Source organism: Dendrobium catenatum, unplaced genomic scaffold, assembly GCF_001605985.2.
Source record: "Dendrobium catenatum unplaced genomic scaffold, ASM160598v2 fragScaff_scaffold_390, whole genome shotgun sequence".
NCBI classification, from domain to species: Eukaryota; Viridiplantae; Streptophyta; class Magnoliopsida; order Asparagales; family Orchidaceae; genus Dendrobium; species Dendrobium catenatum.
Window position 1 is genome coordinate 5,056,329 of NW_021318852.1, and position 15,066 is coordinate 5,071,394.

A 15,066-nucleotide genomic window follows, 5' to 3' on the forward strand; every position below is an offset into this window, starting at 1 on the left:
GAAAACTGCTTTAAGAAGTAGTAAGAAAGCCATCACAAACGAAGTCGAAATATGTCTATTGGTTAAAGTCTTTTGCTACTAATGGAGATCGAGGTCTTGGGGTATTAATTTTTGTATCAAGGAGTATAACACAAGCTAGTTGGTAATTGATCGAGCCAACTGATTAATTATGGAATGGTAGAAAAAGTTAATATGGATGCCATCGCATCCAACCACAGAACATATGTTTCGTTTACCACCCAATTTGTAGGCCCTAATGATCGTTGAGCTGTCTAATCCTTATGTGTCAAATGAGCTTAACGGTAAATAGCGAGAGTGATAAGTGAGATAGGGGCGTGAACAGGCCGAGTCGAGTATTTCTATAATCGAGCTAAGCTTATTTAGTTTTTATTGAGCTTGCTTGACTCGTTTGAAAATTTATAGGCTTGAACTCGGCTTGAATCCGTTGTTGAGCTCGATTTCTTAGGATTAAATAAAAAAAAAATTATTTTATAATATAGAATTAATTTACAAGAATTAAAATATATTATTTAATGATAATTTAAATTAATTTTAAAAATATTTTAATTAAATCAGGCTGCAAATGAGATTTTGAGCCGAGTCAAGTTGAGCTTGAGCTTGAGCTCGAGCTCGTTTAATATATGAGTGCAAGTATAGGTTTTAATATATGAGTTCGAGTATAGGTTAGAGCTTGAACTAGTGGCTAGATAAGCACAACTCAAGAGCCGGCTCGGCTCACTTACACCTCTAAGTGAAATGAAGATGTAGGTTCCGTTTGAGACAATTTTCTCACTGCTTTCTATAACAATTTTTTAATACAAAAACTTTTTAAAAGTAACGAAAGAATAGTGACAAAAACAGCCCCAAATGAAGCCTGAAAAAAAAAAAAAAAAAAAACTTTAAATTTTATGATCAGAAAGCAAATTAATAATATAATAGAAAAAAGGAATGCTATATTGATCTTTTAAGTTATTCAATTTTATGACCTACATCAAATGTAAAGCAATTCAAAGGTTCCAATTAAGGATGATCATATGTCTCCGTGCATATGTTGCTAGCTTATGTACGTATCTCCTCCAATAAGAAAATAAAAAATAAGCTTTTTACTGCTGCTATTTATAATATTGCTCGATCATGATGGAAGGTGAGTTGAAATTCATTGGCATTTGATGTCTCTCTTGTAATATTCATAAATTCCTCTTTTGAATATAGCATTTTTATTTCAAATTTCGTTGAATTTAAAACATTTTATTTCAGTCGATTTTCATTTGAGGTTAACATTGAGGATTCTCTAAAGAAAATTTGAACAAATAACCGTGTTAGCTCTATGTGAAATATAATTGTGTTGTATTATTGCATCGAACCTCAATTCAGTTTGTTGAGCTCGTTAGGGGGTTCAAGGGTTGCAGGGGGTCCTCCCCGCAAAAAAAAAAATTTTTTCTGTGAAACTGCACATCGGTGTGGTGCTGTGTACGTACCCGATCTCCCATGCGCTGCATAATTTGCTTGGAGAAACAGAGTGAAGCACTGTTGCGCTTCAAATCTTGGCCATGCAGCGCTCCAAATTTCAGTGTTACGACACTCTAGACCTTGGCATTGTGGTGCTATTAGGCGGACTTGAGGCAGAGAGTTGAGTGTTGCAGCGCTCTTGACAGTTTTTTTCTCATTTTTTTTATTAAGGGCTACATCCCTTTGTGGTTTTGTATGTTCTAGTGTGAGAATGATGCAATGGTGAAGAGAAGCAACAAGAGAATGCGAGAGAGAAGCTAAGAGAGATGCATTATTTATCTCAAAATTTCATAGTAAATTTATAGGTGTTGTATGGCTTTCGTGTTTTTCTACGTTAAATCCTAATGTGTTATTTATTTTCTTCATCATTTTATATTTCTTGTTTGTTTTGTTCTGTTGCATGTTGTCAATTTCTAAAGAAACATGAAAGCTAGCTTTACCTCATAATCCTATCTCAAACTAATGATACAAACTAAAATTTTTATAATTTGCCATTATTTTTTCTTCTGTACGTATTAACATGCAATCGGATGAGATAGTCGAGCTGTTTTACACATCGATAAAGCTCAAAAAGAAAAATCAGACTTTTCCTGAGTGACCAACTTCAGCACTCAAGCTCCATATAGGTCACTCAAACAAATTTTACAGACATTACTATCTAAAAGTACTCCATAAGAGTCTAAGTAAAGATCACAACATATTTGCTGCTGGCACTTACGCTTCCTTTATAAGCCAAATCATATCTGACAGGAAGACAATGGCACCATTTTTTCCTCATCAACGTGATAGAGACCTGGAAAATATTTCTTGATTGAAGACAGCAACCAACTCTTTATGTTCCATGAAAAACACAAAAGAGAACACTGAAAGCATAATTTCTTCTCTACTGGGATTTGGCCTTTCCTCTTTCTTGACTAACACAAACTAAATATAAAGAAAGCACTTCACCTGGTTGGCCACTTGGGTTTGCTTGCATGGAATAGCTACTGGACTGTCTTTCTCTCACCTTTCTGAAGGAATGAAGAATAATATTATTGTAGCATGTGTGGATGATATAAGCTCAACTCAATTTGATCACGGCTGGATATCAGTAGTAAGTAGAAAACCAATATTCAAAGTTAGGTCTGAAGGCTGAATTTCTGTTGGAACTTAAAATGAATTTCTATTCCTGTAAAAGAGAAAAAAATATTTTTAGTCTTCTAAGAAGCTTTAAATTATGGGTGCATGCGTGCATGCATGTCAAAGAAAATTAGAACCTTTTGTGTTAGGATCAACAGATTTTTATTGATTTTTTTTTTTTTTTGAGATTTTATCTTTAAAGAGTACAGCCAAGCAAAGATTTCTTGTCTGCAAAATAATTCAATCAACATATTAAATTTCACAAAAACAGGTTATAAAATGCATGGAAACAATAACAATTAGTTAAGGGGTTGTTTGGTTGGATTACTTTAGAGTGTAAAGTATTTCAAATGCGTGAGTTTTATGAATTTTGGTGTTTTGTTGGAATACAAAATAATGTTAAGTAAAGTATATTAAATGTAATGCAAAGTGAAGTAGTTCATTTTGAATGTAAATCGAATTCTGATTTTGAGTGAAACCGTTTACACTATAAGCTTGCTTGACCCCCACCCATTGTCAGCCACCGCTCTCTGCCACCTCCCTCACAAACCCCCCCCCCCAACGCCAATATATACCTACGACTGCCCGCCTTACACCCGTTGGCCATATATCATTGTCGCCGGCCGCATTCCACTGCCCATCGCACGCCACAGCCGGCCTCTCCCATGTTGTCACCATTTCAAACTTTACTATATATTCACTACTTCTAACCAAACAAATAAATCATTCGCTTGCATTCACATGCAATATTCATCCAAACATTAACATGTATTCATCTAAACAACTTCAAAGCATATATTTTCCACCCAATGAAATAGCTCCTAAATAAAAAATTGACAGCATTGTTACAAAAATTGTAATATTAATTTTCTTTGTAGAATTCAAAAGTTTGAAAAGCTTTTGAATTAAGAAGGTTGGATCAGGCTATTCTATATTTGAGGTTTGATTAACATATTACAAAAAAGTCCTCATTTTTGTTGTTGCTTTTTTGCATAAAATCCTATTAAAAAAATTAAAAGGAAGATCAAATTCAATGATTTGAAATTGTATGCCACATCACTTAGTTTTTATCCTATTTAATATATGTTAATTTAAGCATGTGAATAAATTTTAAAAAATTTGCCAAAATCATATTTTACAAAAAAAATATACATTTTCTTTGCTTTCATGCAAAATTGCATTTTCACAGAATCATGTAACTTAGATTTTATGTAATCATCAAATCTCTACTTTCACTCTAAGTGGAAACCATTTATACAGATCATAAAGGGATTAAAGTTTAATCTTAAAACATTAAAATATTTGTAGTGCCAAATGATGACTCAAAGGCATGAAAAATAATATAAAATAAACAAAAAATATAATATGAGAATAATAATTTGAAGGTAAATTATGTGTGAAGGAAGGGTTGGGTGGTTTATATATAATATATATATTATATCACAAAGTGGGTGGTTATAAGATTGCACATATCTTAGGATAATCAATACAATCTAAGATAATATAAATTTAAATATTATTAGATCCTATATGTCATTACCTAACCACAATTTGTAATGATGATATGATTTTGTTGGATAATATCAATAGGAAAGTATTTGAATTTATCAATTATTTAATGTGCCAACTTCAGCACTATAGAAATGAGCTACAAATTTAAATATAAAAGTGAATCTAAAATAAGAAAATTATTGTAAGAACTTAATAACAAACCAAATAAACACATAAATTTACGAGGAAAGATATAGGATGCAAAATTTATAGCTTTTAATGATTTATATAATATATTAGATACTAATGATAGTGAAAGATAATAAGTTAGCTAAAAAAAAGGATATAAGTAGTACGGATTTAGTTTAAGTGAAGTTCATTAAAGATGGAAATTGAAAAGTGTTTTATTAGAAGAGGATATTCAACAAAGGTGGATGAGATATTTTCTAAGCTTTTCAATGAAGATTGTAAGAATACGATTGACTTTAGTGACCTTAATAATTTAAATGAAAACATAAATTTTTGTTTTTATAGACATATTAGTAAAACTGAAATTAGTGAGGCTTCAATGAAAATGAAGTGTGAAAAAGCTATTGGATGAAAATATATTTTAATAGTGGTGTGGAAATGCTTAGGAGATAAAGGAATTTCTTAGCTTACTAAGTTTTTTTTTTAATATTATTTGAAGAATAAAATGATGTTAGATGGGTGGAGAATGAAAGTATTGTTTCTTATTTCTAAGAATAAAGGTGATATATAAGATTGTGCAAATTATAAAGGAATTAAGTTAATGTATCATACTTTAAAATATGGGAGAGAGTTATGGAGTTTAGGTTATAATGTGATACTAATATTTCTCAAAATCAATTTGGATTCATGTCAAGTAGGCCTACTGTGGAAGTTATACATACATTTATTGATAGGTTTGATGGTGATTTATAGAGAGAATACGGAGGAAAAAAAAAAATAGAGAGAATACGGAGGATCTATATATGATATTTATTGATTTAGATAAAACATGCGGCAAAGTTTCAAAAATAATGCTATAGAGAGTTCTAGAAATAAAAGAGATTAATAATGCTTATATTCAAGTCATTAATGATATGTAAATATGCAGGAGCTGCTACTTTTGCTCAAATTCATTTTTATTTGACCAAGTATTTTTCAATATCACTTGGATTACATCAAGGATCAGCCTTAAGCCCATATCATTTTGCTTTAGACATAGTTGTTCTTGCTAGACATTTGCAATAGGTTGTACCCTGGTGTATGTTTTTTGATAATGTTATTATTCTTGTTGATATATATGAAGAGAGAGAGAGAGAGAGAGAGAGAGAGAGAGAGAGAGAGAGAGAGAGAGAGAGAGAGAGAGTTGAAGTTAAACTTGAATTATGGAGGTCAACCTTAGAGTCTAAAGATTTTCGTTTAAGTAGATCTAAAACCAAATATACGGAGAATACTTTTAGTAGTAATAGATATAGTGGGGGATTATGACGTTAGGAATTGAGTCATAAATAAGAGTACACCTTTTAGATATCTTGGGACTATTATTCTACGTGATGGTGAAATAGATCGGGACATTATTAATAGAATTCAAGTTGGATGGTTAAAGTGGAGGATTGCGTTGAGATTTTTGTGTGATAGAAAATTAAAGTCCCCTAGCTCAAACTTAAGGAAATATTCTTTAAGATGGTGGTGAAATTTAATTACAATGCGTTATTGCGTAGAATGTTGGCCATCAAAAGAGAAGCATAATATTAAGTTAAGTGTTGCAAAGATGAGGATGCTTATAGGTTGATGAGTGGATTTACTCTTTGAGAGAGGATATGAAACGAGCATATACTTGAAAAGGTTGGAGTAGCTCTAGTGGAAGATAAGCTTAGAGAGAGTCGCCTAGATGGTTTGATCACATAAAACGGCGGCCTCCCAATGACTTGGTTAGAAGAGTAGATGTATTATTAGATTTGACTTATATTAAGAAAGGTAGAGGCATACCTAAAAAGGCTTGGTTATAAAATATTAGAAATGTCTTTTTTTATTAGATTTAAATGAGAAATTGACTCTTAATATTACATAACGGAGAAAAAAAGAATCATATAGCTGATCTCATGTAGTGGGATAAATACTTGATGTTTTTATTGTTGTTGTTGAACCATAATTTTAATACAAGATAGTATATAATCATAATAGATATAACACAATAATCAATAACTTTGATAAATCATAATATAACCATAATAACTATTATATGTTACAATTAAATTTTTCATTATATTCCTCAAGTTACTAATGTCTGTTATAGCCAGTTGGTAACAACTGAGACAATCTTTTTCCATTTAGTATAGAATTTAGGAAACTCACTATGAAGTGACAATCATATCTCACATCTTGAAAGTTGTTGAATCATGTATTATTTTTTATTAAAGTTTGAATTTTCTCAACCCTTCTAATGTGATTAAGGCTTCGTTTAAGACAACTTTCTTACTGATTTCTACGAAAAAACTTTTAATTAAAATATTTTATTCTAAAAAACTATTTTAAAAAATAGTAAGAAAGGTTTTCCAAAGAAAGCCTAAAAGCATCAAAATATTTAATAACTTTATCCATTATAGCTAGCCCCAACTTTATTTGAGGCACAAGCAATGTAATGCATATCTATATGTATGATTAGATTTAACACCCGCATGCATAGTAAATTAACTTGAATGAATCAATTACATCCAATAATATATCTCAAACTTAAAACATATGGTACAAAAATATTAAAACTTGTTCGAGCAAGTTTTAAATTATATTTGAACACAATTAGAACTTGGTATGAATAAGGTCCAAACATGATACAAATAATGTCTAAATATTGTTCAAATTTAATTGAAATTTGATTTGAACTAAGTTCAACTATAGTTGTAATAGTTAATATGTTATCTAATGTGTTTCAAGATTTAGGTTTATTGTATGAGCACAATTCGAATATCTTATTATAACCTAATTGATTTTTTATACTCAGGGTTCTATTTATGTCTTATTGTAAGCTACAAACCAATGCGATGGGTTAGAGGAGGACAAGGTTTTGCCTGATGGGGAAGATACTATGGAGCCAAAATTGGCTATTTCCAAAAACAGTGTTAAGCGTAGTACAAGCAAATCCAAAAAGAAATGATTTTTCTTTTTGGCGTATCTCTTTTTTCCTTTGTTGGTTGTTACTGATTTTGGCTTTTTGGCGGCATCGGTTTTGGCTTAAGACTACGATGAAGCAGGTTTCCTGTAAGCCCCTTGGACGGTCATGACTTCGTTGGCAACCTATGTGGTTATGTGGTATTTTGGTTGTTTGCTTTTTCCCTCCTTGGATGGTCCCAAGCTTGGCAACTAGGGGCGGTCTGAGTCCTATTGGCTGGGGAATTTTCATTAAGACTAGTTGGCACGATCGTTTATTGTACTCCTCTTGATGTAATTTACATCTATGTGACCATTTTTTGGTCTTGCGCTATATTGTTCTTACTATTTAATGCATTTATTTTTTTCTTTAAAAAAAAGCTACAAATGACTTCAATTTTTTTATAACCTCTGTTAAGATGGAATATGTTTCAAATATAAATAATCAAAAGTAAAACATTATTAAGTTTGAATAAAAGATGATTTGAATATAGTAATTATCACTATAAAGTTTTATAGTAAACTTATCACAAGAGCTCTAAAATTATCAAAAAGAAAGAAGATGCTATAAAGAAAAATATTCAAGCATCATTATTGTTAAAAAATTTACGCCTCTCTTCACCTGATAAAATTATTACATGCGATCACTGGATGTCGTCCGAAGGTTAATCAGGAAGTGCCAAGTCACCAATATATTGTTCATCGTTACTGTGTATTGCCATGTATCAGATGACATGATATGTCCTAATGGACTTCCGGACAATCCGATGACCGCATGTAATAATATCTCTTTCATCTGAAAGTTAGAATTCAAATTTTTATATTTGACAAATTTACCTAATAAAACTAACGGGAACATATTTGACCAAACAGCTTTGTTATTTAATAAGTCAAAATTTCTAAACTATATCGGTCATTGACCGATTGTCCACTGTGTTAAAGCGACAGAGGTTTTGCGCGCCAAAACACGCAAAGAAGCCTCGAGTTTCTTTCATGGCGATAAGGATAGCGGAGGAGTCGATGTAGATGGCATCGCTCTCTTCACATCTAGACGAAGACGTGAGTGCTTTTCTTCTTTCTTATATTTCCCCGCTTCGGTTCCCTCTTTCTGCAAAACCCTAGTTTTGCACACATCCGACGAGGTTTCTTTATTTCCCGCAGGACTTCGACTGGGAGGCGGCCGTTCGTGAGATTGACTCTGCCTGCGAATCAGCCATTCCTTCCACCACGAATGGGGAGGTGCTTACACCAATCCCTCCACCCATTGGGCCATCCAGCTCTGTCGCCAGTGCTGGTGGAGTTTGCCCTATGCCGGGGGTGCCACTCTGCCGGGCGCGGCAGTCCACGCTTGATAGATACGTGAACAGTTTTGCGAAAGAAAAGAGTAAAGTCTGCTTCCAAGGGAACGTAGCAGAGGCCCATTGTGTGAGAGATGATGCTTCTGAAGCAGAAGATGGAACTCCATCAGTTAGCATTGATCTTGAAGCTGCAAAAACCTGGATTTATCCAGGTGCGTTTTTGTTATCATTATTTCTTCTAATTTATAGTGCCATAATTTAATTTAGTTGAAATAATACGGGCATTTGGTATCAATCACTATCAATATGATGCCCATGAGCCTAACCTTGGATGGAAAAAATAAATCTTAAAGAGCGCAAGCTGGTTGTATTCAACCACTTGGAATGTTTCTTTATCCAAAATTGCGTCGGAGCACACACTTGTTCATATTCAAAGCTCTTTTATGGTTTGTAAATAGCAGAATTTAGAAATTTACAAGATTGTTTCTCATGATCTCACCTTTAAGAGAATACTGATACAAAATATCGAACATTTCTCATATTTTATCTGATTTCTCCTTTTTTGCAGTTAATATCCCCCTTCGTGATTACCAATTTGCAATTGTTAAAAATGCCCTATTTTCAAATACACTGGTCGCATTACCAACTGGTCTTGGCAAGACTCTCATTGCTGCTGTTGTAATGTATAACTACTTTAGATGGTTTCCTAAAGGCAAGTGGTTTCTAATGTCTTTTTAAATCTTTACCCATAACATCCTAAATCATATTTCTACATACGCTGCATATCTGGAACTCAATAACCGCCCTAAATAATTTACTCTTAAGGTAGCTTTATCAAAACATTTGGTCCTAGGCAGTTTTTTGAGAGAACTGTCATTAATGCCATTGTTTTACTGGCAATGCATTTACTAATTTCATTTCTCTCGTACTTTGAACAAATTAATGATTTAGTTAAATTTGTTAAATCCTTCATAGATTGTTCAAATAATTACAAAATTGACAGGTAAAATTGTCTTTGCTGCTCCTTCACGGCCTCTTGTGATGCAGCAGATCGAAGCATGTCATAACATTGTTGGGATCCCTCAGGTACTGAAGCTGTTGGGCTTATCTGGGCGATTTAAATGTACAAACGTTGATATATCAGGAAGATGTTTACTATTTTTTTAGCACGTTAAGAATATGACTAGCTGATTGCAGGAGTGGACAATTGATATGACAGGTCAGATGAGTCCTCCAAAGCGGTCAAGATTTTGGAAAGCTAAAAGAGTCTTCTTTGTCACCCCACAAGTGTTTGAAAAGGACATTCAATCTGGTGCATGTTTTATTCTATGCATGTCAACAAAATTTCCCAACTTGAGCAGCAAAGATATTGTCATGCTGTGAAGTAGCTTATTATTTCTGGGATTGTCATTGCATGATTATTTATTTTTCTGAAAATCCTCACGGAAACTGTAGATGGTTCCTTTTTCACATACCACATTAGTTCATAAGGATAGATGGTTGAAATTCACTTAACATTTAACTTTTCTAGATGCTAGTCAAATTATTCTTTACAGTTTTCTCGTATTTTGTACGGATTTTTCTTACATTCCTGACCGCCGGTATATCCAAGTCAGTGAAGTTATTTGCTTGTCTTTTAAGGCTGTGTTTGAATGGTACGAGTTTGAGCAAAATTAAATTAAAAGAAGTTTATAAAGTTAAATTAATGGCTGCTGATTCATAAACAACTCATACATTTTTGGAAATTCATTTTTTGTGTGCGTTCAGATTTTTTCACTGATACATGTGCCTATATAGATAAAATGTGTAGGAAATTATGGAAAATTAAATAGGAGATTATCTCCACTTATGATGATATATTGCAATAATAAAGATAAAATATTTAAGCATTAAGATCTTTAATGGAAAATTTTCCTTAATAAGACTCTCTTAAAGTTGGAGCATATATATCAATGAGTTACTACTTGCTACAAAGATTGGAGAAATGAGAGGTCCTAGAACCTTAGTAAAAATGATGACTGTTGTGCTATGCACTTGTAATAACATATAGCTAGCACGTGCTATTTTCATTTCTATGATTTAGGTTTGAAAATAAAATTAATATTGTTTATATTTTATTTATTATTTTAATCAAAGTTTATTAGGGCATCTGGAAGTTGATTGTACATTTGAGGCATACAATTGGCTTAGACAAACACATATGAGGTCGAAGCTAGCAGGTGACGTGGCGAACCTATCATGCTCTTGGTTTCAACACTAACATGTGGCCATTCATCCTCTTTGCTTGGAAGATTGGGCTCGACAATAACACGTGAGCCTTTCACGCTCTCAGCTTTACCATAGGAGGTTGGTGCTCTAGGCAAGTGAGCGCACAATAGGGCTAATGCCATATATGTGTGTGTGCTTGCAACAAGGCAAGTACGAGTGTCAAGGGAGATCACATATTAGTATGAAGCAACAAGGAGACTAGTAAGGTAGGTGGGGATGGGCTATGGTGTGGGTTAGTCCGCTAGGTATCAAGCATGGCTTATCATGATACTATATATTAAATTATCAAAACTTCATGATTGATTGTAATTCCAATACACATGTCTATATATACGTAAATGGTAAATACATGAGATAAACTCAGAAGAAAATGAAAAATTAAAGAAGAGAATATCCCTAATTATGATGACATATAATAATAAAGGCAAATTTAAGTCTTCATTCTGTAAGTCAATAGAGATTTCAATAAAATCTCTATGATAACATATTTAAATTTGAATTAATAAATGTATGAATTTATGCATTTATATATATGAATCTATATATTTTTGAGAGTATGTATGTATAGAAGACCAAGATTAGGGTTTAATTGAGTTGAGCCAACATGAGCACACCTGAGAGTGGACTTGGCTTGCTCATGCTACAAATTGTTCATGTTCGGCTCAAGCTCAAGCTTAGCATTCACATATATGTTCATACTTGACTTGTTTAAAGTTTTCTATAATCAAACTTGACTTGTACTTGTCAAAATTAATCAAATGAACATTTAGGTGAGCTAATATACAAGCTAAAGAATTGAATGAATACTTTGCTTCTTATATTATACATAATTTTATGAGTCTAAATGAACAAACAATTCAATTGCTTTGGAATTGGTATCTAATTACTTGATATCCATTCATAAACAAACATTTTTGCAATCATACAATATAGGCAAGTACTAGCAAATTTGTTCTTTGAAATAGAGAAATAAATATGGATTGCATTTTATCAATATACAAATTCATTAATAATGGATTAATTAATTTGAAAAAAATTAAGGTAAAAAATATTTATTTGGATAAATCCATTATGTGGAAAGTAAGCTTATACAAATTTCTCAAAAAGATTGAAATCTTATAGGAGTCAAGAGAATTTACTACAACTAACAAAGTCAACACAGAATCAAATACTTCATATTCACTAGATAGGAAATTTTACACATTTGAAAAAATGTTATTTTTGGATAGCATTTATCAAATCAAAATTGTTTTTGAAGTAAGTTAATATCGACAACATCCATTCAAAGTTTCCTAAATCACTATGCATGTCATTTTTAATATATAACTCAATAGTTATTCTTTCCTAAGATATTTCACTTTTTATCATATTTATAACCATTTTTCTACACACTCAAAAGTCAGAAAGTTCTTAAACAAATTGAAACTAGAATAAGATATTCTTTTCAAAAGTAGCTATCAAGAAAAATATGCAATCACGTTGATAAAATGAGGTACCTTACAACCAAAGTCTCTATACTAAATAATTTATTTATTTATTTCATGTGCCTCACTCTATGTGTGTGCTCACATGAGTCGATACCGTCAATTGGTAACCATCACTTTTGATGCATCCTTGGGTGATAATGTAACTGGGGAGACTGAAAGCGATAGAACTCAGAACTTAGAACAAGAAACAAAAAAGAAAAAAAAAGCAATGAGAGGCAAAAATAATGAATAAAACAAAAAATGAGAAAGTTACATTTGAGTAATAAATAAATTTATAACATGTATTATATTAAATAATAAATAAATAATTATATTTAGAATTTTAATTAAATAAATATATAACTATATTGAGTTTGAATGTGACTTCAACATCAGGCTTTTTATTCCCACTAGACGTGGGGTCCGGCTACATGAATCCTTTTTCTCCAATTGTGTCCTACTTAAAAGTAAATTCTCGTTATAATCTAACAAAGAAAGGTCATAATCATAATATTCTTTCTAGACAAGACTTTTTAAGGTCTGACTCTACCTTTCTTAACAAAGTTAAATCTATAACATCTACTTGCCTAACTGGGTCATTGGAAGGCCCGTCCTTGTTTATATGTGACCAAAACATCTAAGGCGATCTCTGCTAATCTTTAACTTCTATGGAGCTACTCCCGATCCTTTTCACGTATATGCTCATATTTCGTATCCTATTACTTAAGGCGTATAAAGCCAACTCATCCACCATGAACATCCTCATTCTGCTCACACCTTAACTTAGTATATTATGCTTCTCTTTTTAATGCCACATTTGGCACCATAAGCTTATGCAAGGCCTCACCAGCATCTATAGATTTTCCCTTAGTTGAAGGGGTGACTTTTCTACCTGATCACACAACGAAGCCGAATGCATCTCCTTCACCACTTAATCAACAATCACCAACTTGAATTTCTCACTGATAATATCTCCCAATTACCTATTTTCACTAACAAATCACTTCTCGAACAATAAGATTCATAGATATCTAAATATGTGTACTCTTATTAATGACTTGATTGCCCAAAGTCACAACCCCCTCACTAAGTCTATTACTACTGAAATTACACTCCATATATTCCGTTCTAGATCTACTCAAGCGAAAACCTTTAGACTCTAAGGTTGACCTCCATAATTCAAGTTTACCTTCAACTCCCTCTCTAGTCTTATCAACAAGAAGAATATCCTCTTGCAAATGTCTAGTGAGAACGTCCATGACTAAAGCAAAAATATATGGGCTTAAGGCTGATCCTTGATGTAACCCAACTGAAATAGGGAAATACTTGGTCAAACCACCTTGTGTTTGAACACAAGTAATAGCTCATGCATACATATCTTTAATGATTTGAATATAAGCGTTATTAACTCCTTTCTTTTCAAGAACTCTCCATAGCACTTCTCTGGGAACAATTTACTAGTTGCACAATAAACAAGCTTGTTTGTGATGTGAAACATGTAGGAGTTACTTGAGAAATTATAACGATTAATTGACCAAAATGTGCCACTATAGAATTATTGCTTACAAAATAATAGATTTCAAAATTCAAAATTTTTAACTTGCTTAGGCAAAGAAGTGCTATTGAGATTAGCCAAACAATTTAATCAAAAATCCAAAGACAATAGTAAATGTTACATGCTCATAACATAACCCAATACTTAATAACGAGAAGTTCACCTTGAGTACCTTCTCACTGTTCCACTCTTAGGCTTTAGCGGAGAAAGACGAAACATATAAGGAAGGATATTACCATTATGAAGATGGCGCTGATGACCTTAGTTGATGGAGAAGTAGCCGATGATGGAGGCGGTGGTGGGTGACCGATATGAGCCAAGGCGTCTTGGGTTTTTGAAGATCAATCGTCTCCGCTAAATAGTAGAGGATGCGATTGATGTAGTCTTCCACCGATTCGTCGTACTCCCCGTCGGGCTCGTAGAAAGGGGAGCGAAGAATGTCGATTTTCCCTAGGGCATTGTAAGCGAGGCCGTGATCGACCTCAGGATCGTCCATGCACCAATGAGGATGAGAGAGGAGAGAGTACAAGTAGGGAGAAGGAGAGAAGATGGTGGTGGAGAGGGAGGCCGGCGGCTTGGGTAGGGGGAGATGGGTGGGACGGCTTGAGGAAGAGGGGGAGGCGGCTAGGGTTTGAATTAGGAAGAGTTTGGGATTAGATAATCTGAATTTAATTTCAGTTTAAGTGAATTTGGAGGGAAACATTTTGAAATTAAATTCAAATTTCAAATAGGGCTTAGGGATTAAGTGGGAAATTAATGGGTGAAGCCCATCATGGGGCCGACGGCTTTATGAGGGGGTGGAGGGGATTGGGGAGAGAATTATTAGCTTCCAAACAAGTCTTTGTAAATTAGGAGAGCTAATATTAAATCCAATCAAATTTAATTTCAAATTGGACTCATGATTATATACTTTCCTTATTTAGACTTTTTTAATATGGAAAGTATTTGAAATTCAAATGAATTCAAATATTTCCTTTACTTGTTTGAGCCAATCTAGGGAATCATTATGATGATTGGCATTATCATAATGATGGGGAGCAATGAGGTGGCCGACGACAAGGGGAAGAGGGAGGGATTGGCGCCGGGTTGGGGTGGGGAGAGGGATTAAGCCGGCGGGTGGGGTTTTGGTGGTGGAGTTATGGGGTGATTTGGGAAGGGGAAGATGGCCGGCGGTGGAGGCTAGGGAAGTAGATGGGTGGGGTGGGGG

The 15,066-nt window shown here is 33.3% G+C and overlaps 1 protein-coding gene across 4 annotated transcripts in view; it reads left to right on the forward strand.

The window, feature by feature from the left end:
• Window positions 1-8,192: 8,192 nt before the first annotated feature.
• Window positions 8,193-15,066, forward strand: part of LOC110097535 (DEAD-box ATP-dependent RNA helicase FANCM) — a 43,279-nt gene continuing 36,405 nt past the window's right edge. For 3 of the 4 annotated variants that reach the window (XR_003700437.1, XM_020823961.2, XM_020823962.2), the window contains exons 1-5: window positions 8,193-8,331; window positions 8,434-8,782; window positions 9,139-9,282; window positions 9,574-9,656; window positions 9,768-9,882. Coding sequence is in view for 3 of the 4 variants with exons in the window: in XM_020823961.2 (XP_020679620.1) it covers window positions 8,299-8,331; window positions 8,434-8,782; window positions 9,139-9,282; window positions 9,574-9,656; window positions 9,768-9,882 (724 nt within the window). In the remaining variant the exon portion in view is untranslated. Of the gene's footprint in view, window positions 8,332-8,433; window positions 8,783-9,138; window positions 9,283-9,573; window positions 9,657-9,767; window positions 9,883-15,066 lie in introns of those variants that run through there. The other variant, XM_020823963.2, reaches the window with a different exon arrangement.